At 36.1% G+C, this 26,128-nt stretch overlaps 1 protein-coding gene across 1 annotated transcript; it reads left to right on the top strand.

The window, feature by feature from the left end:
• Positions 1–950: 950 nt before the first annotated feature.
• Positions 951–25,496, top strand: LOC122139938 (forkhead box protein O6-like). The gene is made up of 2 exons (XM_042740339.1): positions 951–1,820; positions 23,072–25,496. Exons 1-2 carry the CDS (start codon positions 1,392–1,394, stop codon positions 24,497–24,499), a joined length of 1,857 nt encoding a protein of 618 aa, XP_042596273.1. The 5' UTR covers positions 951–1,391; the 3' UTR covers positions 24,500–25,496.
• The last annotated feature ends 632 nt before the right edge of the window (positions 25,497–26,128 follow it).

The following is a 26,128-nucleotide window of genomic DNA, read 5'->3' as shown; positions in this document are numbered from 1 at the left end:
ATAACCACTATAACAAATTAAAGCCCTCTAATACCAAATTATAGTAACCAATATAACAAATTAGACTGTTGTGAAATGGCTGTGGAAATATTAGTCTGTCATTTGGCCTTGCATTGTAATTAGTCACGAGTGGATTTGGGTGTCTGAATATCAGTCTATGCAACCCTGATCTTATTCACCCTTTACACAAATAAAGATCCGAGTGCATGAGAGAATGACTGGAAAATGATTGACTAAGAATTGAAAATATGTGTCTGTGGCCTACTAACAAAAGATAGAATAGAGCATATAGAAATAAGAATTAGGGTGAGGTGGAAATTTGAAGCACTCTTATTTTTGTTTCCAGAGAGCTGTGTATGTTTTCTGAATGTGTGAATGTGTTCTTCATCTATTTGTCCTCATTGATTTTAACTATCGAAAATTAGTTACATTTTATTAATTTAAAAAAAGACGTTATTTTTTATGACAAATTTGAAAACTATTTTAATGATAAAATATTTTAATTTGTCTTGCATATTTATTTTTTTATTAAATCAACATTTTAAGCTATTAATGGGGCATGTTGTCACATTTCACTTTAATTCAGAGTAAATAAAGATAAATGTATACACTGTTTTAGTGAAATGAGATCACATAGACGTGAAATTATGTGGAAAAATCCTCAGAACCTGAAGTAGACTTACACAAACTAAAAATGTGTTATGTTTATTAATAGGAATGACACAAATCTGGATTTATGCAGTTTAATTTGCATTCAGACATTCCAAATTTGGAAGAGAATTACAAACTCCACAGAAAATTAATAGAAAAACTGAATATATAGAACAGATTATAAAAGATTCGGTTACTGAAAAGAAACAGAATCAGATGAATGCCTCTGTGGTCACTCGGTATAGAGTGAAAAAACAGGGTAGAGTCTTCCCAGTATTTCTGCCTTTTTTTTTTTTTTTTTTTTTTTTTTTTTTTTTAAACACTATAATAATAGCCTACAGTATAACTGAGTAAATCAGAATATGTTTGGGACTTTACCAAATATGTATCAGTGTTACGACATCCATAATGCATTGAGAAGTTTTAGTTCTCAGTGCAATGCGAAGATCTGTCATCTGTTGCTGCTCCAGTCTTGCTTGTAATAACCGGTATCGAGGAGGAGGAGGATACTGCTGCTGCTGCTGCGGTCAGAGTGAGTTAAAACCGGGATGGAAATTGAATATGAGCCGCTGTCTGAACACATGCATCCATTATTTCTGCAAGCCAGACTCACTTCAACGTGATGCTCTCTCGTCCACAGCACCCTTCTCACTCCTCCTCTGTGAGGTGGGCTTATTGAGGCGTTTCTGAGAATACAGTATCACCTGACTATCTACCTGGCATCGGCTTATTAAGAACAGATGATGATGATGATAGAGAAGGATGAAGCGGAGGCTCATCAGGTGGATATGGAGACGGATTTGGTCAGCAGACCTCGCTCATGCGGCTGGACGAACGACTTCTCATGTGAGGTGAACTCGGATCTGTCGCTTAATCTGTCCATATTTAAAGTAGATTCGGATCATGTTCCATCACCAGCGTGCAGGAGGAGGATGATGATGCTGGATGCCGGAGGATTTCACGACTTAACGGGAGCTGCGCTGCGCAAAACCAAGGCATCCTCCCGGCGGAACGCGTGGGGAAACCAGTCCTACGCGGAGCTCATCACCCGAGCCATCGAGAGCACACCCGAGAAAAGACTCACCCTGTCTCAGATCTACGACTGGATGGTCCGATATGTGCCCTATTTTAAAGATAAGGGAGACAGCAACAGCTCTGCCGGATGGAAGGTAACACATGATACATGCGTGCACACAATGACAATTCACGTTTGTTGGTCAAGTTACACTTAGGCTACAAGGTGCTTGACTTGGTGATTTGCGCTAAAAATAGTTAACACTCCACAGCAATTTGTCATAGTATTACATGAAATGCATATATATATATATATATATATATATATATATATATATATATATATATATATATATATATATATATATATATATATATATATATATATGTATATATATATTCAGTATTTAATATGTACTGTATAGACATACATAATACTATATAATAATACAGTACATAATAAAAAATATGTATGAAGGGTGCATAATGGGTAAAGAGAGCAAATGAAAGCGTTCTTAAAATATTATTGTTCACTCATCTATTTAGAACCCTATTCCTGAACCTTTTATTAATTTGAGACAGATTCATTTAGGAAAGACTGAGCCTCGTTCTTAATCTCTGGTTATTTCATACAGAGAGAAAAAAAAAGGCAAAGAGAGGAAAAATATGGGTGTGGGAAAGAAAGGATGTGCAAAATGTGTAAGTAAAATACAATGTGTATTTCATAATACACATAAAATTGCTAGAGCATTTCTAAGTGGATGATGATGGAGCACAAAGCATTTTAGGAGGGAAACCTCTGCATAATGTAATCATGCCTTATCAGTTTCCCACCGCTCCAATACTCTGCAATCAGACTGATTCATTCCAAACACTTGATTCATTATGACACCTTTGTAATTTTCTTTTATTTCAGATTTGAACTTCACACTTTATTAATTTACAGTTACAAGCACCAGTATTATTTACTTCATCAGAGTTCCTGCACAACTCACCTTTAAATTGTCCTTTATTTTCTATTTGGAGAGAGCTGTAGTCTTTGTTCAGTGGTGTCTCAAAGTTCTGAACTCTCTCTATAATTTTAGCTCTTATTTGTTCTATACACATTATTCACAAGATAGGACAAGTACGTAATATATATATGAAATGTATTTGTCTTAATTATGTTGTCTTGTTCAGTGTTAATATCCCTTTGAATAAAATTGTCACTTGTGGACTAATCAGACAAATACAGGTTATTTAGCATTCAAATTATACGTTAAGTGCCTTTTAGTTGGGATTTTCAATGAGAAAGTATTTGTTGGGTTACATTTTGTGCATCTCAAATTGTCTTTTGGCACTACTTCAAATAGAAGCTAAAATTTTTCAAGGTGTAGTTTGTTGTGTTATCCAACTAAATCCAAATGGTCAGCTATGGTACTAAAGTCTAGTTCTGAATAGTATTTGTTGTATTTTGTCAATGTTTTATGCAATAATGATCTTAACAGACAAAATACTTGAGCGGCATACTGTTGCTGTGATTACCTTCTCAGAGAAATACGACTCATGAGTTTTTGGTAAAAAAAAAATAAATAAAATAAAATAATTGGAATATAACCTTTGTGGAGGTAAGTTTAAACATCCATCCATCCAGTTTTCAAACTACTTGTTCTATGTAGGATTGCAAGTATCCTGGAGCCCACCCAACAATCTTGGGCAATAGTCAGGCAAACACCCCGGATGGATTGCTGATCCTACTGAATCCTATTGAAAATCATAGTAAATAATAAGATATTTACTTACCTTCCACCTATTTGTTTTAATTTAATTGTGAGGTGGAACAATTTTCACCTTGATGTTGTTACACATGAAACAGAAAAGTCGACATCAACCACAAATATTACATGTGTTTCTGACAAACAATACTTTTGTCATAAGCATGTCTTAGATTACCTGTGCTGAACTGTGTCAACAAAGACACATTGGGGATACTATGATAACATCGATACTATAGTTTGCCACTTGGACTGTGCTAGAAAAAGATAGAATGAGTTAGCAGCCTCACAATGGACCCACAGTCTGCTTAGCCCTCAAATTTCAGGACAAATGTAAGCCTGTGTCATTAAAATGAGCTCTTCAGAGGTGTGTTGAAAGGGAATTAGCTGCATTAGTATCAGCCACTGCCGCAAAAAACTGTTGAGACGCGCCCTGACCCACATGATGAAGGCTATCTTTATGACTTTCTTAGCTTTAACCTGACGTTGAAAAATGCATATCCTACTGTCTGAAACAATGGAAAAACAACTGGAAAGTTAAAAGAGGACAGACAAGCATCAAGGGCAGACATTTGATTGTGTTCCAATAGTTTATTTCTTCAATATTCATCAAATCAGTTTTTTAATCATACTATGACCATATGGTGACAATATATCTGAAATGAAATCCATGGACAATTCTTGTTTAGCGGTCAGTATATCATTGAACGTTTTACAGTTGTTGTTATTTATTACTAATAATAATAATAATAATAATAATAATAATAATAATAATAATAATAATAATAATAAATGTTTATTATATTATGCCAACCATGTAGGAATTGTTGACACAGTCCTATTGATTTAAGATGAAAAAAAAAAACTGAAAATATTTAAATAACTTTTTTTTTTATCATAAATTGAATAGTTCTCCTGACAGAATGAGTATGAATCAAAATGACAATCATTTTAGTGACAACATCCATTTATAAAACAGAAATTAGATTGTTACCCAACCCAGATTTCTCAAAATAGTTTTTAGTATTGTGATGAACACTCAGTCATACATTCATATTTTCTACATAATTAGCACAGTTGTGAACTGTAAAAACTGCTTAGTGTAACTTCCAAGACAAGTGCACGTAAATGATGTGCTTTCACTCTGTCTGTGGTCTGGTTGTCTGTGGTCTAGTTGAAATTAGTAGATGAAGAGATGTGATAACATGACTTGAGGCTGCTATAGCAAGCAGCGCCCTCTGTTGCACTAAACAAACCCCACATGACAGAGATGGAGTCTGTACATTCTTTTAGTCTGTCTTGCCTCATTAGGTATCATTTCGCTGTTGCTGAAACAGTAAAAAGAACCAGAAAACTGATTTTTTTGGAACTCTTTTCAATAGCTTTGTGTGAGGAACAGATAGCTTCAGTGTTGATGACATAAAAAAAGAGTGTACCACAAAATAATGGCAAAAAAATCATGTGCTGTTTGTCCAGTGTAGTCAGCTTTACTCTCTCAAATGACTCAACTATGAGCCGGTTCTTTTTGGTGTGTCAAAAACACACAACATTTTCTCCTTAATATTTTTGTGGAAACCATTTAATTTTACCATTTAATTAATTCATTCATTTTATTTATTTTTTGAGAAATTAATACTTTTATTGAGCAAAGATGCATTAAGCTGATCAAAAATGACATTCATGATGTTACAAAAGATTTGTGTTTGTATTATTTATTTATTTTTTACTTTCAATTTACAAAATACGGATATATCACAGTTTCCTCAAAAAATGTAATCTGAAATACATTTATTTCATGCTAAGTATACTACAAATACAATTACAACTTTATGTACTTAATATAAATTCCCTGCAATCGTACTTTTGGTGTACTAAACGTATATAATTAAAGTCTGCTAAATTTTGTACATAATGCACTTTACTTGTGCAAAAGTAGTGCTTTCTTGCATTTAAAGACCAATATTATTCAAAGATCATACAATCCTTATCAATAGTGACATTAAAATATATTTTAGGTTTAATATTAAGAAAGTTTTACACCAAATAAAGTTTCATTATAATTTTTTTATATCAGTAAGTCTTGAGTGATATGTCAGTAAATATGTTAATAGATTTGAACTATAGCTTACTTAGTATGAAATAAATGTATTTGAAATATATTACTTTTTTACTAGGGAAATGCTCTCTGAAAGCAGTCTCTGAATGATGACAAAAACAAGTAAAAAATACTAATAAGCTTTATGATCTAGACTAGTCTTTGGCAAAATGTTAGCCTGTTGATGGATGCATAAAAGTGATTGCTTGTCACAACAGAAAATTACTCTCTCCTCATTATTGTCTTTTCTTTCTTTCTTTCTTTTCTTTTTTTATGTTTTCAGTGCCCTTGTGGGTGTGCACATTTTTAAGACACCATTTGAAAGAATGTCATGATGATATTCTGTGTGTGTGTGTGTGTGTGTGTGTGTGTGTGTGTGTGTGTGTGTGTGTGTGTGTGTGTGTGTGTGTGTGTCAGTGTGATGGCTGGTAATGTGCTGCCAGGGTATTGTGAGGCGGGTCAGTACCGGTGCCAGGCAGTCAGTCAGACTGTAATGTGAAGTGACTAGAGTGTTATTTATAACATGTCTTTAAGGTCTTTAATGGTGCAAGGCAGCAGGGCAAAGAGTCAGGAGCCAATGAGAGAGAAAGATAGATGACAGACAAATAAAGAGAGAGCAAGCAGGTTCACATTTTGTATATATAAATACAAAAACAATTATAACGTCTGTTGTCTAATATTTATTTAAGATAGTTTTTAAAATGCATCATGGGAGACCAGTAAGTGAAGTGCTCCTTCCAGCATTTGTGTAAAAGACCGTAAAATACTGACACAAAGTATATGATTAATATCATGACACTAAAGATTTCTGCTGAGAAATTCTGATTTACTGATCAGTTTGCTTCTTTAAGCGTGAACAAAAATGGCTTCTTTGCAATAGTGCAAAAGAATACAGGAAACAAATCATGTGGAAAATCTTACTTATATGGTGAAGAAGAACTGGTGGCTGGTTGCTTGTCTGCAGGAGCCAAGACAAGGTTATGGCTTCATTTCACCTGTGTATATTTTGATAAAAAACATTGTGTGAAACATTGCCAAATGCAAAATGTAAGGTATGTAATTATCAAAAATTACTTCCACAGAAATACAGCAGAACGTTGCACTTCAGCCTTTTCAAGTATAGTGTATTGTCCTTAGATATATTTGTCAGCATCAAATTTGAGCTGTTATTATGTTTTAGTTGCAATAAACCACACACAAATATGTTTGGGCTTTTTATTTCTTAAAAAGCACAGTCTGATAGACATTTCTAGTTATTTTCCCAATAGTAAAGAATGACAAATATAATGGACAGGATTTGTAGTCCTTACGACTAGTATATGACAAGTTGCTATAATTCATTCATTCATTCATTTATAAAATGAACAGATTTCAACAGTTTTCTTACTCAATGTTATATGAATGTCACAAAATAAATAAATACATATTTTTACTAATTTAAATGCATTTTATATGTTATATAAATGTCACAAAATAAATAAATAAATATTTTAACTAATTTAAATACATTTTATATGTAGATTTTATGGCTTAATCCTTGTCTTAAACCTTCTTAAACTGTGAAAAAACTTGAGAAATGTGATGTATGAAGACAAAGACTGGCAAGGTAAATGTCACTTCAAAAATGTAACAAATTAGCTCTAAAAGGAAACGTATATAAATAATTACAAATTAATTATGATTAATTGCAATTATTTATATCAGCTGCCAGTAGTAACCATCAAGATTAAATTGCCATCAACTAACTAAGATGTCAGCTGAGATCCAAGGATCGTTGGTGAATGTAAAGACAAAGCCGAAGCCTGGCGCAGACTTAAGAGTTGGAGAAATGACTTGTACCCTACCTGATCGAAAAAAATCCAGTCTTTCACTCTGCCTGTGTCAGTTTGAGTCTTGTTAAAGTATTAAATCCCTGCCGCCAAGATTCTCCTCTGTCAGTCACCGATTATGGAAATTGAAACTTAAATCTATAGAGGGGGTTGGATTTATTCACGCACTTTAAAATATTTATTTGAAGCCTCTTTCTTAGATAGCACAAAAAGGAAGTGAAACCAGGAGTGAGGGGGAGAGAGAAAGAGAAGTGGTATGAAAGTTACACTTTACATTCAATATTTAAGTGTAAGTCAGATGCTAACAGCTAGCAGTTGAGGTAAAGGGCTTAGCTTAGCCTGTATGGCTGCTAAAGAGTTAATGTTGGCTACATGCATTTCTTTTTTTACACAGAGGTCTTGTGTGCTGTTATCACATTGAGCCGAGGTCAGACGTTGCTAAGGGACCGATGCAAGCTTACAACATGTGCAAGTGGAGCAGAACTTGCGCTGCTGTAAATATGCATAGGAACCTTAAGAGTGACGTGACATACAGCCAAGTATGGTGACCCATACTCAGAATTCGTGCTCTGCATTTAACCCATCCAAAGTGCACACACACAGCAGTGATCACACACACACACTGTGAACACACACCCCAAACATTCGCCACCCATTTATGCTGCGGCGCCCGGGGAGCAGTTGGGGGTTCAGTGCCTTGCTCAAGGGCACCTCAGTAGTGGTATTGCCAGCCCGAGACTCGAACCCACAACCTTAGGGTTAGGGGTCGAACAGTCTAACCACTAGGCCACAACTTCCCCAACTAAGTCCAGTCAGTTATGACGTGTCGCATACAACTTAATTTACAAATCAAAACAGCACATTGACTTCACAGACTATGGCAAATTACTAGTTAGCTAGGCTAGAATTACACCATTAATTTGTTATTCAGTTGCATCACCTTAAAGACTACAATGATACGCAATAGATACAAGAAGGCTTTAATTTAGGGAGATGAGGAACATCACTCAAATCACTATTAAATGTAAATATACTGCAGCGATTTCTTCGTTGCCCAGTTTTAATATCACTGACAGTGGGATTTCTTCGGCACGCAGATTAATTTGTGTTGCTAATTTGAGATTTCTTCACCAGACTTAAAGGCACAATATGCAAGTTTTCGCCACTAGAGGGGGCGTATTCAAAACAAACAAAGAAACAAAGGCGTAGCTTGATGATGCAAAAAAAAAAATCTTACATATTGTGCCTTTAAGACTTTATGCGTTTAAAACTGAAAGTGGAGTTTTCTTCGCCCAATAACAGATTAAATTATTCTTGTACCGTTTATATGGGCTGCTAATCTGAGATTTCTTTGTCAGAGAAGGCTTTCGCTCTACTAAAAAAACAGAAATTAGGATTTCTTTGCTAAAATCAGGTTAGTTTCTTATCATATGATTTAATCATATCATAGCACTGAAAACTTTCTACTGCTTGTAGGAAGGCACATTCAAACTGTAGTTTATCTGAGTTTATCAGAAGAGTTTATCAGAAGCTTGTATGCATGTGTAAGACGTTAATAAAAACCCATGAAACAAACATACAAATCTGATACTAGAATATGAATATGAACAACAGAATATGTTTAATGTTAAGATTTTTATATTAAACAGCCTTGCGCTGACAGGTGTCATTTATTTGGGTGAATATTTTGTATATAAACATGTTACTTGCACTTAAACATTAAGTTAACTAACTAAATACAATTTTATTGGATTTATCATGGTCTGGGGGGCAGGCCTCAGTTCCCATCATCTCACAACCTGTTAATTGGTGGTTATCTTATTTGCAAGTTAATCCATTACACATATCCATGGATGTGTTTAATGCATACATATATGCTTGTCTTCGTGTCTGATGTTTGTGCTTTTAGTGTTTTTTATGCTGTGTGTCTCATCTCAAATGAATGTACGCACAGTGTGTGTTGGGTGTTTGTGTGCTGATGAACTCATTCAGAGACTGAGTCCTTTAGGGAACAGCTCTTGTTAATAATTCAGACGTGGCTTATTATCAAGGAAATGCAGATTTCATCTTAATTGCAGGCAGTCTGTTCTGCTCAGTATCTCATGAAAACATAGATGCCTAAATGTTCAGCTCTGCACACACATGAAACGGCCTCCTAATCTTCGAGTAGCTTTCAGTGGCAGTATAAAATAACTCCCTCGCAGAGACAAATGCATGTCAATTGTTAAAAACGTCTATCAAGTCACAAGCCATTGTGAAATTTGGTGAAGTGTAATTTTCACACTTTTTAAAGATCATGTATAACATTTTCTGCATGTTAAAATACTTCCTCCTTTCCCAGTTTATTGTGCCAGTTCATTCATGCCATGACTTGAGAGTTAGACGATGAGGAGGTAGGAGTGTTTGAGAAACCTGTTTGGATAGAATTACATGAAAAATAAAAATACTGTAAAAATATGGTGATGATGTTTTAGGAACGTGTATAATATTGATATCGATATAGTTTTAAAATCATTCTAAATTTCTAAGAACAGCAGAGTCAACGCCACAGCTATAACAATGGCACAGAGTTATGATATTGTTGAAATCAGCCAATCAGAATCCATCCTGCTTTAAAGAGCTCGAGGCAAATGACACAACTGCAGCACATGCTTATAAAAATAAAGTTATACTGCATTGTGTGGACTCTAATGCAGTATTATAGCTATCTTTACAGTTACTGTTCTTGAAGTGAACAGGCCTATATAACCATATATTTCATGATATTGGGCCAGATTTATGAAATGGCAAATTAGTGTCAAGCCACCGCAATCCCACAAAAGCATTGAAGGTAGTATAAAGTTCATCTACTGATAATGAAAAAACAAAAAGAACACAGACACAGCTGGATCATTTCCATAAAGACCAACACTGTCTACCAAGTGTTAAGACATGCAGTTATTTTTTGTTAAATAATCGCGCAAATACCAGTAAATTTACTGTCACAAACCTTAGTCAATCACATTGCATGATTTATATAAATATTGTTCTCGCCATAAAAATGTGTCTGAAATTGAAACTGTGTTTTTAGTAAATATTGACAGGAGTTTTTTCTCTTTTTTCACACCAAAAGAGAGTTTGTGAGGACGCAAGCTATTAGTAAATCTGGCTCATATTGTTAATAAAACAGTCAACTTGAACTACCAAAATCTGATTTTTACCTTACCTTAAAAGTACTGATATCCACCATAATATGCATGCCACTTTATGAATCAGAAGTGGCCAGTCTTTAAAATATGCCATTATTTATTTATAGAAGGTGATATGGTTAAAAAGGTAACTTACATTTAACTAATTAACAGGTTTTTAATGTAGAATTTTTCAAAGATTTTTTATTTTTTCTGTAAAAATTACTTTTATACAGTGTAGTATTTTTCTACAACAGACATTGAGGGAGCAAATATCTCCATCTAATTATGTAACCAAACCCAAACAGTTTCATAATTTCAGCATGCTGCAAATGTTCCATTGTCTCCATTACACCAACAACACATGGTAGAGTTGCTTTGGCTACTGCAGTTACTGGTGTGTTAATATTTGCAGTGTCCAGAGTATATAAAAGTGAGAGTTGTGGTTCTGTTTGGAGACTGTACTGAACTGCCCACAGACAGATTTAGAGTCTATGACATGTTAGTGTGTTGCTGGGTAATGAGCCGTCTGTGGTGATTGATGTCTGGTAGAGGCTATATCTCACACCATTCACAGTTACCGCTGACAGGCTATCACACTGTTCAAACTGGTTGGGTTATCCTAGGTCCTGGCTCATTATGATTCCTGGGAAGCAGCGCTGATATAGGCTCTGTCACAAATATGGAAGAAAAGTGCCAGTGGTACACTTGATCTAGTATTGTGTGTTTCTGTTCATGTGAATGCAGAGTGTCCTATTTGTTATTTAATGACACAAAAGTGAGCTTACGAGTGCCCCCTGTAAAGCCTGCACTGGTGGTCTTTATAGCAAGTGACTACCTGACAGTGAGGACAGCAAGGGCTGAGGGCATCAGTACGTTTGAGAGAAGGAAAGAGTAAAACTCACTTTGACGCAGCATGTGTGTGCTGCTTCTTTAATGTGCACTGACTCGGAGCTGTCCAGATGAGTGCAGATGTAAATGTGTTCAGGAGCTGAGCAGTAGAGTAGAGAAGTACAACAAACAGACAGACAGGCAATGTGGTTTTCAGGAGCCCTTGTGAATTCAAAAGGCAACATCTAAAGTCAATCAGGAAATTATTTAATAACCAAGTACTCAATATGAAGTCAAAACTAATCCAAAACCACAGGAATTACACCACGGAACTAGAAATGATTTGTTCAAAATAGCAGCAGTAAGAACTGGATGTGCACAGTGTACTCAGCAGGGGTAATTGAGGTGCTGAGGGAGGTACACACGGTTGAGATGTGGCCATGTGCTGTTTGATAAAAGTAGGTCAGTCTGAAGGCTGGATGTTTGCTATTCCATCCATGTAAACTCTGAGCTCGGAGCCAGCAGATAGCCCTGCATGAACCCATGCTCTTTATCTCTTCCATTATGCAACTCTTTTATGCTCCATCTTTCATTTGTTCTCTTCATCTCTTTTTCCCAAACTTCTCTGCAGTTCTTCTTTATCAGCACATTCAAGATTTTTTTTTTTATTTCAACTTTTCCAAAAAACTTTTTTCCTGAGTCATTGCTCAATATTGTTTCTATTTCACCACTATGTGTGGCTTGAATATCTCAAACAAGCATACATACATACAGCTTTCATATGTACAAATTTCATATGTACAAAGAAACAAAGTCTTGCCAGTTTGGAATGACATCAGGGTGAATAAATAATTGATTAAAGGGGTCATATGATGCGATTTCAGTTTTTCATTTCTCTTTGAAGTGTTACAAGCTCTTGGTGCATGAAGAGGATCTGAAAGTTGCAAAGACTAAATTCTCAAATCCAAAGAGATATTCTTTATCAAAGTTAAGACTCTGCCACCCCGAACCCGCCCCCCCCCCCCCCAACCAAAACGGCTCATTCAAACATGCTCCCACATATCTATCTATGTGGAAATATTTGCATAATGCCGCCCAAATGTTCACGCAAAGAAAGAAGGCATGGTTTCAGTAACCGCAGTTAGTGTTGAAGCAGCTATTTCAGGGAGGTGCTGTGTGTATTTAGGCCAAAGCACTTTATTTGGTCTTCCAAAAGTAGATGCATTTAGGAATCTTTAAGATTCTTACAGCAGAACAGCAACACATTTTATGGATGTTTCGTGAACCTAGGAGAGGAGGTAATTCAAACTTTGCTACGACAATCGTGTGCTTCTGAATCAGCTACTGTAAGTATGTTTTGTTATTAGTTTAAGTTGTTGACTGTTCAAATGCAGAGTTTTGTGCGTCATGTGTGTGTGTGAGAGAGAGAGAGAGAGAAAGAGAGAGGCAGGGTCACACAGTGGAGTCAGCTGTTTTAACCGTGGCTTGTGTACTGCAAACACATAGGAGCTTCATCACTGTGTCTGTCATGTGACTCTGTTCCCCTTTCGGGCTTGAACTGATGGTAAATCTAAGGACATTATTAACTGTCTTTTCATTTATTTTGAAAGATGAAGTTCGCGATTATGAAAAGGGGTGTTACATTTCCGACGAGTGCTTGCGGTGTTCGGCCAATCACAATGCATTCAGTCAGTTGGCCAATCAGAGCAGACTGCGCTTGTCAGAAGGAGGGACTTTTGAGAGACGCGTTTGAGAGAGGCGCGGCATAGAGGACCTACAATAATGTACAGTATTTAAAAAAATGTGTTTTTTTAACATTAATGCATGTCAACATATTCTGTTACACCAAATACACAAAATAATGATCTAAAAAAAAAGCATCATATGACCCCTTTAAAAGTGTTTTCATTTTTGAATGAACTATTTTTTTTTTAAATATAATTCTCATACTTGCTTATGAGTCATGTATCCTAAACCTAATCAGATTATTGCCTTTCTTCCGAGAGATATTCACTGGCATTTACCCAAGTCATTCAACTTGGTACTCTTTAGTGATTTACTCTCTTTCTCTCCACCATTGAGTCTGTCTAGGCTTCATGTCTTGAGTAAGCATCTGTGTGGTGCCTGTGTGTACATTGTTGGCTTGGTTGACAATATGATAGTTGCTGCTTTACCATGAGAGTCAACTTGTATTAAAGGTCAGAGTTTGTGGCCATGGGACCTTACCCTTTTTATTCTCTCTCTCTCTCTCTCTCTCTCTCTCTCTCTCTCGATCGACAGAAATAAAGAGAGAGAGAGAGAAAAAAAAAGTTGGAAAGGAACAAAGGAAATCTAGGAAAACCACTAGATGCTTCTCGAACTGTACACTTTGGTTCATTTCTTCAATGATGCATTGTACTATAATGCTTAATCACAAATTACATCATCGTTCAGGAAATGCAATTGTGTTTGATTAATTCAGTGACAACCGAAATTTACTAGTTCCAGTTACACTAGCTGGCAAATTCCAGGGAGTCAGGATTCACAGTATATATCAATCTTTTGGGAAGCAAAATTAGCAGATTAGCAAATATAACTTTTTTAAATGAAAATAATCAATGGATTCACCTAATTTTGCAAGGTTCATGCCGTAACACTTAATCTCACTTTACTTTTCAAGAGAATCCGTAGAAGGTCACAACCTACCCCAATATTCTTTTAAACACACACTACCAAAATCTCCTCCAGACATGTATCAGCCATTCATGCTCCATCTTATTACCGCAGACACTGGACTCAGCAGTCGGAGCCGAAATGCACATTAATATTTCAGCATCTCGTGTCCAGGATCTCAGAGATGATGCATCTCTTTTGTTTCTCTTCTCCATCTCTGAAAGCTTCTGCCCTTACTTTCGACTCTGCCTTCTTCACTCTATCTCTCTCTCTGCTGCACATTTACTATCAGACTCTAACTCAGAGTGACTTAATTGGGTTTTTTTGTTTCGGGAAATAGCTGGCAGTTCATCAAGGAGATGAACATATGTAATTACCCAGCTTTCCTACCACTAACATCAGGAAAGCGGCATGTTGTTTCTTATCCTCATTTATCATATATATTCTCTTGATACTTTTTTGTCTACACTTGCAAAGCAACAGATATCTGAAATTTAAGTTGAAATCATGGTAGCTATTGTTTTTTGTTTTTGCCACTCCTTATCTGAGTCTAACTTACAAAGACTTTAACAGCTATGTCAACTGAACAAGCTAAACCAGCATCTTCAGGATTACTAGAATACTAGAGTTTGATCAAGGTTGGAACTAAACACTGCAGGAAAATGGACCTTGAGGGCCAGAGTTGAGATCATCTATAAGCAGAAAGGGATCTTTGCCTCCTCATTTCAAAACGCCAACAGACACCATTGTTATTTCAGTGTTTATTTAAGGCAGCATCCTAACTGAAATGGAGTGACTGATTTGGAATGCACTACATAGGCAGCAGCTCCACATGGCAAACAAAAAAGCATTACTGTTTAAATGTTCATGTTTTGGTGTTTGCTAATCTAACGCAGAGGTAAATGCAAATAATATTGCTGTCTACAATCAGAACCATGCTTTAAAATACGTTATTATCATTAGTTTATAAATGAATCATTGATTGTTTTACTGAAAGTCCTAAACACATTTCGTCTATCCTGTGTTTTAGCCTGTTGCAATCCCTAACATGCTAATTAACCCAGTTGAAATGAATCTTAAAATCATTCCTTTCTCAGCTATTAGTCAAGTCAAGCAACCTGCATCTTTTGCTTTCTCCGATCATGCGTGAGTGAATCCCAGCCCCTCCCCCCTAAACTCACCCATGTCACTTCCACAGGGAAAGGAAACTGGTTAGGAGGAAAAAAGGCTGCTATGGCAACAAGAACCCTGCCTTTCTCATGGGTCTCCTTAGCAACTGGTCGCTTAGTAGTATTGCTCCAAGCGTGCCCATTGTGCCAAGCGTGCATATGTGTGTGGGTTATTACTCTGCATAGCGTGACTGGGGCATGGCATACAGCCTGAATGTGGCCTTTAAAGTGTCTGAGCTTAATTTATTTATGGGATGGCTGACTTTAAAATGAGAGCTGACAATGTCTACATGGACAGGGGGACCTCGTTTATATTAGTCGGTGTTCAAATGTAAAATGTACACATGCAGTTTTGTATGTCTGAATAAAATCAAAGAATTAAAGAACAGAATGAAACCATTTATAATGTCAAAGTAGGTATGTGTTAACTTTGTTCAATTTCATTAATTCAGTAAGCTCAATTTCTTATTCTTTAAAGCTTCCGGTATTCATAAAGGTAATTTTTACATTAAAGATTATTTGGTCCCACTTTAGATTAAGTGGCCTTAAATTAATCATTTGATACAATGCACTTATTGTGTACATAATGTACATGTTTTTAAAGTACCTGCATCTGTAATTAATAATTTCTGTAATTACATTTATAGTTACACTGTTGACCCATCCCTTTCACCTTAACCCACACAACCCCTAAAACCCTTAAACCTACCACCAAACCTGTCCCAATAACCTTACCCATATCCCACCTCAACAGCAGCAGAAGTGTTTCGCAATAAAATATGGACACAATAAGTAATTTTTTTTAGTTTTTGATATAAGTAGTTTAGGCCACTTAATATATAGTGGGACCATTTATTATTATGATTATTATTATTTTATGTATGTATGTGTGTGTGTGTGTGTGTGTGTGTGTGTGTGTTTTGATACTGTGCATTTCAGTGTCTATCTAAACATATAAAAATGTACAAGTGTACAATATCTAAAGGTTTTTGCATTGCCATAGAAAAAGAGTGCACATCACTTTGATAATTCTCCATTTTCCATGCTAAACACACACCTCACATATTTGCTTTTATAGAATTAAATAGTGAATTATGTGTATTCAATTGTGATTAGAGGTGCACTGACCTTTGCAATAAAGGAAATCAGATTATTATTGCTGTGATGAGATTATGCAAAGATGAAAACTGCTGCCTGCATTTGTCTTATACAGTCAGAAATAAAGGTACAAAAGCTAGTATACATTTGCACCTTATTTACCCCTAAAGGATGCATATTGGTAACTTAAAAGTACATACTTTTACCTAAAGTGTCTGTATTAGTATCTAAATGATTCATATTAATACCTTTTGAAAGGGTATCCCATTGACATCTTTTGTTCCTTTTTTTCTGAAAGTGTACAGTTGCTTATGTCCTCCAGTAAAGTAGATGAGATATCCTGGTAACATGACTGTGACGTATTGTATTTTGAGGTGATTTTTGTGGACTGTGGACAGGGGGATCCCAGGTCGCACCCATAAAGCTGAGCAATACTGGCACAGGATTCTGGATTTTCCGATCTCCTGTCTGCTTCTCAGATGCTCAGCTAATATGGTGGCACTATTTATAACTACCTAACCCACGCTGACTAGCACCCACACCCACAGATCCTGCGGGAAACACAGCCTGCTCATGGCAATTAACACACAGCAAGCCAAGAATCACCCACCATTTCCATTACCCTCAAGCAGACAATGGAGTGAGCACATTTCTAGGGCTCTTCTAGGGCTGTTAATGTTATTATGGTTCCATGCAATTCAGGAAAAATAAAAAAATAGATTTTAAAAGGTTTCTATTATGTGGTTGTTTGGTGTGCAATCAGTTCTAAATCTTAACCACATGTTTTTATTAGTGTCTTTAGTGGAAAAAGGACACTATATTTTTTTTATAGCCCTATTATAATACATAAAGTATCTCATTATTAATTTTCTGTGGTCAGAGATTTACTTAAAACCCTTTAATAGTAAATTGGAAAAATTATTATTTGTTTAATAATTAATTTTTTTTCTTAGAATTTGGGCCTAGATGTGTTTTTAGAAGATTTACTATCTATCAGACATATTTCTCTAGTGAATTAGAAGCAGCTAATATTTGCATTGTTTCGTGTAGCCAGACCTTCAGACCGATGGCTGAAGGTCTGGAATCCATGGCAGCTTTCATTGGCCAAGGCTCGCCCATGAGGCCGTTTGAAGGACATGTCAAACAACCAATCAAAGTTCAATTTTGTTCAGCGTCACCTTTCGAGGCGTGGAAATGTTGCCACAATAACAGACCGGTGTGAAAAACTCTCAGAAGTATTTTAAAGATTATATGCCGCTAACTTTGAGTATTTCACATACTTTTGAAAATCCAGCGTTTAGTTGTTCCTGATAAGCGCTGGTCATCACAGTCGTAATCACTATGTCTTTCTTCTTTCGTGAGGGAATGGCATCTTTGTTTCCAGGCAGAACATTAAAGAACGCCACACACACGTCTCCCAGAAATCCTGTATAGTTTAACCAATCCGATGATGACTTCAAAACTCCTGAAGTGTTTCCACTTTTGTGTGCCGTATGCATCACACATTCATCCAGCGGTCCGGGGGCATGACATCTGAGGCTGAGACTAATATTTGCACATTTAGGAATGGCAAATAAATATTGTGCTGCGAATGGACGAGTAAACAAGTGTTAATTCCCAAATGTGTTTACCTTTCTAATTTGCCTTGAACCCTCCAAACCCAAATTTCTTCATGGACCTCAGAACTCTTTATTTCCTTTTAAAAGCACAAGCTTATATAACACACACAAAACATTTCCATTAAAAGTCTAGAAATAGTTTTTAGCTGACAAAACTTTTTTTTTGGACAAATCATTTTGCATAAATTTTCCCCAAACATAAACTATTGTAAAAACTGTTTTTTAATATGTTTTAAACCTTTTTTTTTATCTTTTTTTTTCTTTAATAAAAACTGAAAAAGTTTGTACTTCTGGCAAATACAGAGTTCTGGCATGAAATTCTAGATGGCACAGTCCGATAGGTCTTACTCAGTCTGACCTAATGACAACATTATTACATGGCACAGCTGATTGGTTCTCTCCTGTATCGGTAGCCAATGAGCTCGCTGCTTAACATTCAAATTATGACTAGTGCTCGCCGTGGCAGTTGCAGCTTGCTTCAGAAACTCTCCACCTTCCCCAGCTCCACCTGTATAGATCTGCTACAAGGTGATTCATGTATGCTATATGGGGGTTATTTCCTGTATGTTATATTTGCAGCAACAGTATTTCTTACATGCTCACAGCAGCATGTTGTGGATGTATTGGCAGTAGCAAGTCTTGCTCTGCCGCAGCAGCAGTGTAGCAGATTTATTCCACCAAAACCAAATACATAAACATTGTCATGTATATTACCATGCCAATCCCTCTGAGAGGTTGTCATGACAGAACTGTAATTAGGCTTCAATATTCTTCATTCCATATTTTGTTATTTTATTTTATTTCAATTAATTCATTTATTTATTTAAGTTGATTCTTAATACCAACCAGGTGGCCTACAAAAATACTTTACATAACCGTAGCTCTCTATGGCTTAGAGGGCTAGTGAGCAGGTCAAAGAAGATTGCTAGCATCAAGGGATCAGCATAATGAACATGCAGGCTGGGTGTGGCTGGAGCAGACAGATGGGTGGCAAATGGTGTCAGGATGGTAGAGTCTCATGGTGGTGCTCGTAAGTATCTGGACCTCACCTCTGGGACACATTCCCTTGAGCAAACAGAGGAGGTGCAGAGAGATTCATCAGCAATTATGCACAAACAAGACTGGGGAAAAGATCTCCAGCTGTCCTAAAGCAATCTACTTAACGCAGCGAGAAAGGGGGGAAATCCAAAGAAACTGCCCCCTGCAGTTACGTGAGTGGAATTCACTGTCATGAAGATATTTTAAAGTGTGTAGCTGTACACATGCTTTTGTTGTTGCTTTGAAGCTTTTTGTAGAATTATGTACCTGTTTACCAAACCTACATATTCCCAGAACATATAACCGATCACATGAAAGTATGTATAAATAGTACGGCAAATAAAAACAAAAACTTGTGGTACTGATACGCAAAAATTGGCTTTGGCATGTATATGCTACGCAATGGGTTGGATTAGGGTTGTGGGGTATCATATGTATATGAAAACTACGTATTATATGTATAACAACAAATTTTGTATCATAACAGCGTATTATACTGTATGCATGCCAAACACATTTTCTTTTAACACATTTTCAAATATATATACTTTAAACATTCTACTAACTACATTGCAACATGTCAGCTAATTCTCATTGATTTGCAACTACATGTCTACTAATTCTCAGAGTAGACTGTTAGGTTAGGTTTAGGATTTGTAGAATAAGTTGACATATACTTGCAAAGTTTCTCACAGTCAGTGTGTTGTGGACCCATCAAAACAAAGTGTTAGAGGATATCAAGCAGACAGTCTACTAATACTCTAATGACTGCTAGTTTACATGTGGTTGCAAAGTTACTTACTGTTAGTAGAATGTTTACAGTGGACTATCAATAAAAAGTGTTACCAAAAACTCTAAGTTGTGTAACCATTTCTGAGGATTTTAAACTCTTAATCAGAAAATACTCTTCTGAGAAGCTGCATCATTGTACATTTCAGTCATAAATAAATTATGAGTTCTGAATTGTAACAAGTTCATTTGCAAAAGAGGAAGTATTTTGTTCATTTGTGCTGTCAGGGCATTCCATGAGCTGACTGGAGTCTGTGGTTAATTAAAAAAGTCCCTGGAAGTGTTCTAGTTGAGCTGCAGAAGGTGGAAATGTTGACTTTATAGCCTTTGACACAGCCTCTCTCCTCTTGTTTTACAGGAGCAGACACAGTGTCAATGCCAGTTAGCTTTCCCAGTAGTTCTTCTCTACTGCACAGGAAAATGGAGGAGCAGGAGAAAGTATACAAGACATAAAATGCCTTAGAGAGAGACACTGCATGATATCTTACCTCTGGGCTGCACCTATGTCGTCTAAATGAACATTCAGTATATCCCCTTATTGAACGATCTGTTAACCACCATTAATTATCCAACACATAATCAAAGTCATTGTCATTGTCAGAGCAGTACACCTCTAATAAGTGCAATTTTTGCCTTGGCATTGAGTTATTCACCCAATTTGGTAAATAAGGATTTGCCTTGAATTATGTGTAATACCCAGAAGAATTATTTAGGGTATCATTCAGAGATATTAATGGCAGTTATTTCCAGTTTCTAGAGGTGTTATGCTCATGAACATCTGAAAATTGCCCTGTTTTACTGCAGCTCAATAATAAGGATCCCTGTTTGTCTGTCCAAAACCACTAAAGATGATTTTTTCTTTTTCTTTATGTTTCCATGGCTACTCTCTTTGTATTGTTACCTTAGGAGACCTTTTGTATGAGATGCACCTCTGTGAGACCTAATTCTTTACTTGAAATAACCAGAAGGTTATGCTCTAAATGTAAAGAATGAAACATTTTAGTTTTTCACCTTTCACTTAAAATTATTAAATCATATATATTTATTAATTTGGGATTTCTATCACAATTTAACAAACCACCTGCAGATCATGAAAAGTTCAGAAACCCCTGGGAATCTCAGACTTAATGACTTTCCGATGGCCTTTCCAGTGTTGGCAAATGTCACAGTTTGTTCCTACTGTCTTAGACAAGCTTTGCTTTAAACAATGTTGATTTTTATGCTATTAGATTAGTAGATTAATTAACCTAAATAGTGTAAACACGGTGGCACTTTGAAAACATTGCCTTCTGTGTTTGAGTGACTCATCAGATAATATTGGCTCTCTCTCAGTTGGCTTGGTGCTGCCAGTGCCCCAAAATTACACACTTTACCTTAAAATGTGTCAGTATATTCAGTGTGACTTATTAAGAATATGTAAGATTAAAAGCTTTACACTAAACATTCCTAATGCTGGACTGATGGTGAGTCTGAGAAGAGTATTAGGCCTTATCTATGTGATTTGATCCTGGGGTAAAAAGAAGGCAATGAATGAAAATTTGAATGAATGGAAAGAGCCCAAAGTCAGAAGCTTTGAGCCAGCGATCAATCAACATCCTCCCTATGACAGCGCACACTGCACATTTTTATGTCCAACTTGTCATTTTTGTATATTTTTTATGTATTTATCAGACTTAATTATATATTTGGCCTATACTGGTAATTGATATTGTGTTTAAGATATTCAAAACGTATACTTGGTCTGTAATTATGTTTACTCCTTTGACAGAGTGGCTTATTAATATTAATATTATATTATTATATTATTTATATACAGTACAGGTCAAAAGTTTGGAAACATTACTATTTTTAATGTTTTTGAAAGAAGTTTCTTCTGCTCATCAAGCCTGCATTTATTTGATCAAAAATACAGAAAAAAATGTAATATTGTGATATATTATTACAATTTAAAATAAATTGTTTTTAAATGTATTATACTTTAAATTATAATTTATTTCTGTGATGCAAAGCTGAATTTTTAGGATCATTATCACATGATCCTTTAGAAATCATTCTAATATGATGATTCATTATCAAAGTTGGAAACAGTTCTGCTGCTTAATATTTTTTCAGAACATGTGATACTTTTTTAGGATACTTTGATGAATAAAAAGTAAAAAAAAAAGAAGCTATGTTTTTAAAATATAAATATTTTGTAATAACAATATACACTACTGGTCAGTAATTTGGGGTCAGTAATTTTTTTTCTCTCTTTTTTTAAATAAAATCAATACTTTTATTCAGCAAGGATGTGTTAAATTGATAAAAAGTGATAGTAAAGAAAATATATTATTAGAATATATATTATTACAATTTTTTTTTATTTTGAATAAATGCAGTTCTTTTTAACCTTTTATTCATCAAATATATTAGACAGCAGAACTGTTTCCAACACTCATAATAAATCAGAATATTAGAATGGTTTCTAAATGATCATGTGATAGACTGGATGTCACATGTGACACTGAAGTCTGGAGTAATGATGCTGAAATTCAGCTTTGCATCACAGGAATAAATATTTTTTTTAAAGTATATTCAAATAGAAAACTATTATTTTAAGCTGTAATAATATTTCACAATATTACTGTTTTTTCTGTATTTTTGATCAAATAAATGCAGACTTGATGAGCAGAAGAGACTTATTTCAAAAACATTAAAAATAGTAATGTTTCCAAACTTTTGACCTGTACTGTATATATATTCACTTCTATGAGGAAGTACTCAAGCATATATTATACATACTATCTTATAAACTTACATATTAAAATTTATTGTAAGAAATCAGTTTTAGAATAGCTTTGAATTAACAGTACATGAGTGAAACTGAACCTGTTAATTCCATGTATAAAAGAATGAATACCAAGATATAAGAATAAGAATAAATTTAGTTCTTAAACATCTAAGAATACCTTAAACATAATTTGATTCCTAAAATATTGTCAGGGAAAATGTAACATGCTATCCCACTGCTTAAAGATTACAAGTGTTCAGCTACTGAAAAGCTTCAAAAGTAACAAGAGTTCAAAGAGTTAAAAAATAACAACACTATGATTACACTGGCAATTAATCTTTCCAAAACTGGTCCAAAAGTGTCTGGATTTCTAAAGTTAATAGGCTAATGAAAGCTGAAATTGCTAATAGTACATTGAATATACTTTAATGTGCTTAAATTATTGTCTTGTTCATTGGATACACACTACATTATATACACAAGTATATATAAAAAAGTAGACTTTAACATTGTACTGCACTTTATATTACAGTTTATGAGTGTATTTAAAAAAAAAAATTCCCCCCACTCTCTCTCTCTCTCTCTCTTTCTCTAGAACTCCATCCGCCACAATTTGTCCCTGCACACACGTTTCATCCGTGTGCAGAACGAGGGAACTGGAAAGAGTTCGTGGTGGATGCTGAATCCTGATGGAGTGAAGCCAGGAAAAGCTCCTCGCCGTAGAGCTGTATCAATGGACAATGGCACCAAGCACTTGAAGAGCAAAGGGCGAGTGAACCGTAAGAAAATGGCTATGAAAGCAGAGCAGGGTACAGAGACAATGTTGGGGTTCTGTAGCTCTCCCGAGCATTGTAGTTCCTCTAAGAAGTCTGGAACAGGTGATGTGGTGGTTAAGGAGGAGTTTGAGACCTGGACGGATCTCCATTCATTTGGCAGCTCTTTAGCTTCAACTCTTAGTGATCATCTATCACCTATACTAGCCGAGGCGGAATTGGGGGAACCTGAAGTGGAGAGAATTTCCTGTTCGGCATCTCCACACCTGTACCCCAGTCCCTCCAGTACCAACTCACCTGCTTCCCACTGTCTTGCAGATCCTAGAGCAACAATTAGCTACCAGCAGCACCAATCCCCATGTCATAAACAGCCTTCTTACCAATACACCAGTGACATGAAAGGGCAGGACTCTACCTGTGAAACAGTTTATGGCCAGCCAGATGTTGGCCTGCTTCAGCACCAATCCTCCATGCAGACTATAGAGGATAACTCCAGTAGTATGCAGGCTTACAAAGGCACGAGCACTCTCCAGAGTTTGCTGACCATAGGAGTACCCCAGTTCTGTGTCAAGGATATGATACTTGGAAAAGAAAATGTGGTCCACTCAATGATGGTTGCTCAAGGATCCAGAGATCTGCATCAGAGTGAGAATAATAACCCTACCACTAACCCTTCCTCCAAACCAATTCACGGCATCAACATTATTCGGAATTTGAGCCAAGACCATCAGCCTGCATTGGTCCACTCTCAGCCCAGTGATGGACACATGCAGCCGTACATACATAAAGCCCCTTATCTATATAGTCCCCCAGTCAATGCACATCTTCCAGCATCCACCATGCTTCCCCCAATCCCTGCAGGTATGCAGGAAATCTCACAGGACACCTGCCACCTTGCTACAGCTCCATACCCACAACACCATCCTTACATTTACACAGATCCACATCAGCACAGTATCGCATATGGACTGTACCGCCAACCTCAGGGGACGGGGACAGGTTACCACCACAACTTCCACCACCCTCACCAGCTCTACCCACATGAGCGTTTGCCAGCAGACCTGGATATGGATGTATTCTACAGCAGCCTGGACTGTGACATGGAGTCTATACTCTTACATGACATTATGGACTCGGGAGAAGAGATCGACTTCAATTTTGATTCCTCGCTGACACAAGGAATGGGCATGGGTTTTGGGTTTACGAACACACAGCAGAGCCACAGCAAACAGAGTTGGGTGCCTGGATAGATGCTACAGAATCATCAAAGAATTTTTTATCAAGACAACTACCTACATGCCAGCCAGCAGTGGGGTCCCAACACTCCACCATAATTCAGGGCTAATACACTGTGCTGACACTGAAATCAAATGAATATAGAAATCTCTCTTTTGAAAACCGACTTTATGTTGTCTGTTTCTTACTGCTTGTATGTCCATGTTCTATGTTGTGTGTCCATGTATTGAAAACTGCTCTGTTCCCTTTTGTTCCATTACTGTGAGTGAAGCTCCTCAAGTTTTGCTGACTGAACCATGATGACAATCTAAGCTATGTTTTCCAACATTGTTTTGTTCTTCAGTCAAAGTTATCTTGTGCACTTTAACTACATTGAACAAATCCATCTTTATAATTTTTCCCTCAGAAAGGAGGAATGCTTGGGACTCAAGTGTAGCAAAAACCCTTACCAATTTTAGTAAACAATTTATCATAGGTGCTACATACTGACATGTGTATGTGTAGTTTCAGTGAAACTTGTCCCACAAACGTGTCTCTTGTCCTCTTGAATAAAGCAGGTGGACATTCAGTGGGGTCTGCCATTGTGTCAAAAAGTCCATTTTATTCATCTAAATTTGTATCTAACTCCATCTCCCTATGTCTAAACACAATTCTTCATTCATGTGTTGTGGCAGCAGGACATTATTATTATTTTATATACTTATTTATTTAGTTGTGATCCGTTGACCAGTTTACGTCCTTGTGATTTTACACCCCCAATCATAGACCATTTCCTGTTGATGCTTTGTGACTGTAGTGCAGCTCTAAATAGCTCATTGCATTACAAAATTATAAAAGGAAACTCTACTATGAGGTTCCAAATCTACTGGTATGCTGATACAGACATATGATAAATAAATGACAGTAGTCTAAGAAACTGATGCGTCAGAGTGACTCTTTCTGGTTCTTTGTGTCTTTGTCCTGATACTTCATGTTGCTTTCTGTGTTTGAAATAGAATCATTGTTTTGTCACTGTGTTTTGACTCTTATTTTGTACAAATAGTATAAAAACAGCAACCTACAACATCTCATAAGAAATTACAAGGTGTTTATTGATTCCAGTTTCTTTTTTTAAGACAATGTTTTCATCATTCGTTAAATTTGTTCATTTGTTAAATAAATGAGAATATAATGCTGTCATCTGGCTGAATTGGTTTGTTCTTTTCTTCACCTTGCAATAAAACATCAGGCCTTTGAGATGCTCAGGTATGTTAATGTTTATGTGTATGTCAGTATGCATGATCATACAGTAGAGTGTGTGAAACTGACATGTACCACAGAATATGATAGAAAGAATAAAATATAATTTTATTCTTGGCTGCATGTCTAGAGGATTGTAGACATGATTAGGAAGTTATGTAGTGTTACTGTAAACAGGTTATTTTTACACATTTAAATGTATATGATCAATATATAATAGATAAAATAGAATGTAATGTGAAAGGGGGAAGATTAGGCAGTTTGTGTATTTGTGTGTGTGAGAGAGAGAAAGAGATGCTGTTGATGGGGGTGGGGTGGTGAGCATCTAATAAGGCTTGTTATCTCCTCTGAAGCTGGAGTTTGGTCACAGCTGTCATACTCCCGTCTGAGGAAGTCACAGAGGG

Source organism: Cyprinus carpio, chromosome B16, assembly GCF_018340385.1.
Source record: "Cyprinus carpio isolate SPL01 chromosome B16, ASM1834038v1, whole genome shotgun sequence".
Taxonomy (NCBI): domain Eukaryota; kingdom Metazoa; phylum Chordata; class Actinopteri; order Cypriniformes; family Cyprinidae; genus Cyprinus; species Cyprinus carpio.
The sequence above is the reverse complement of the archived record's forward strand: the minus strand, read 5'-3'. Positions and strand labels throughout refer to the sequence as shown.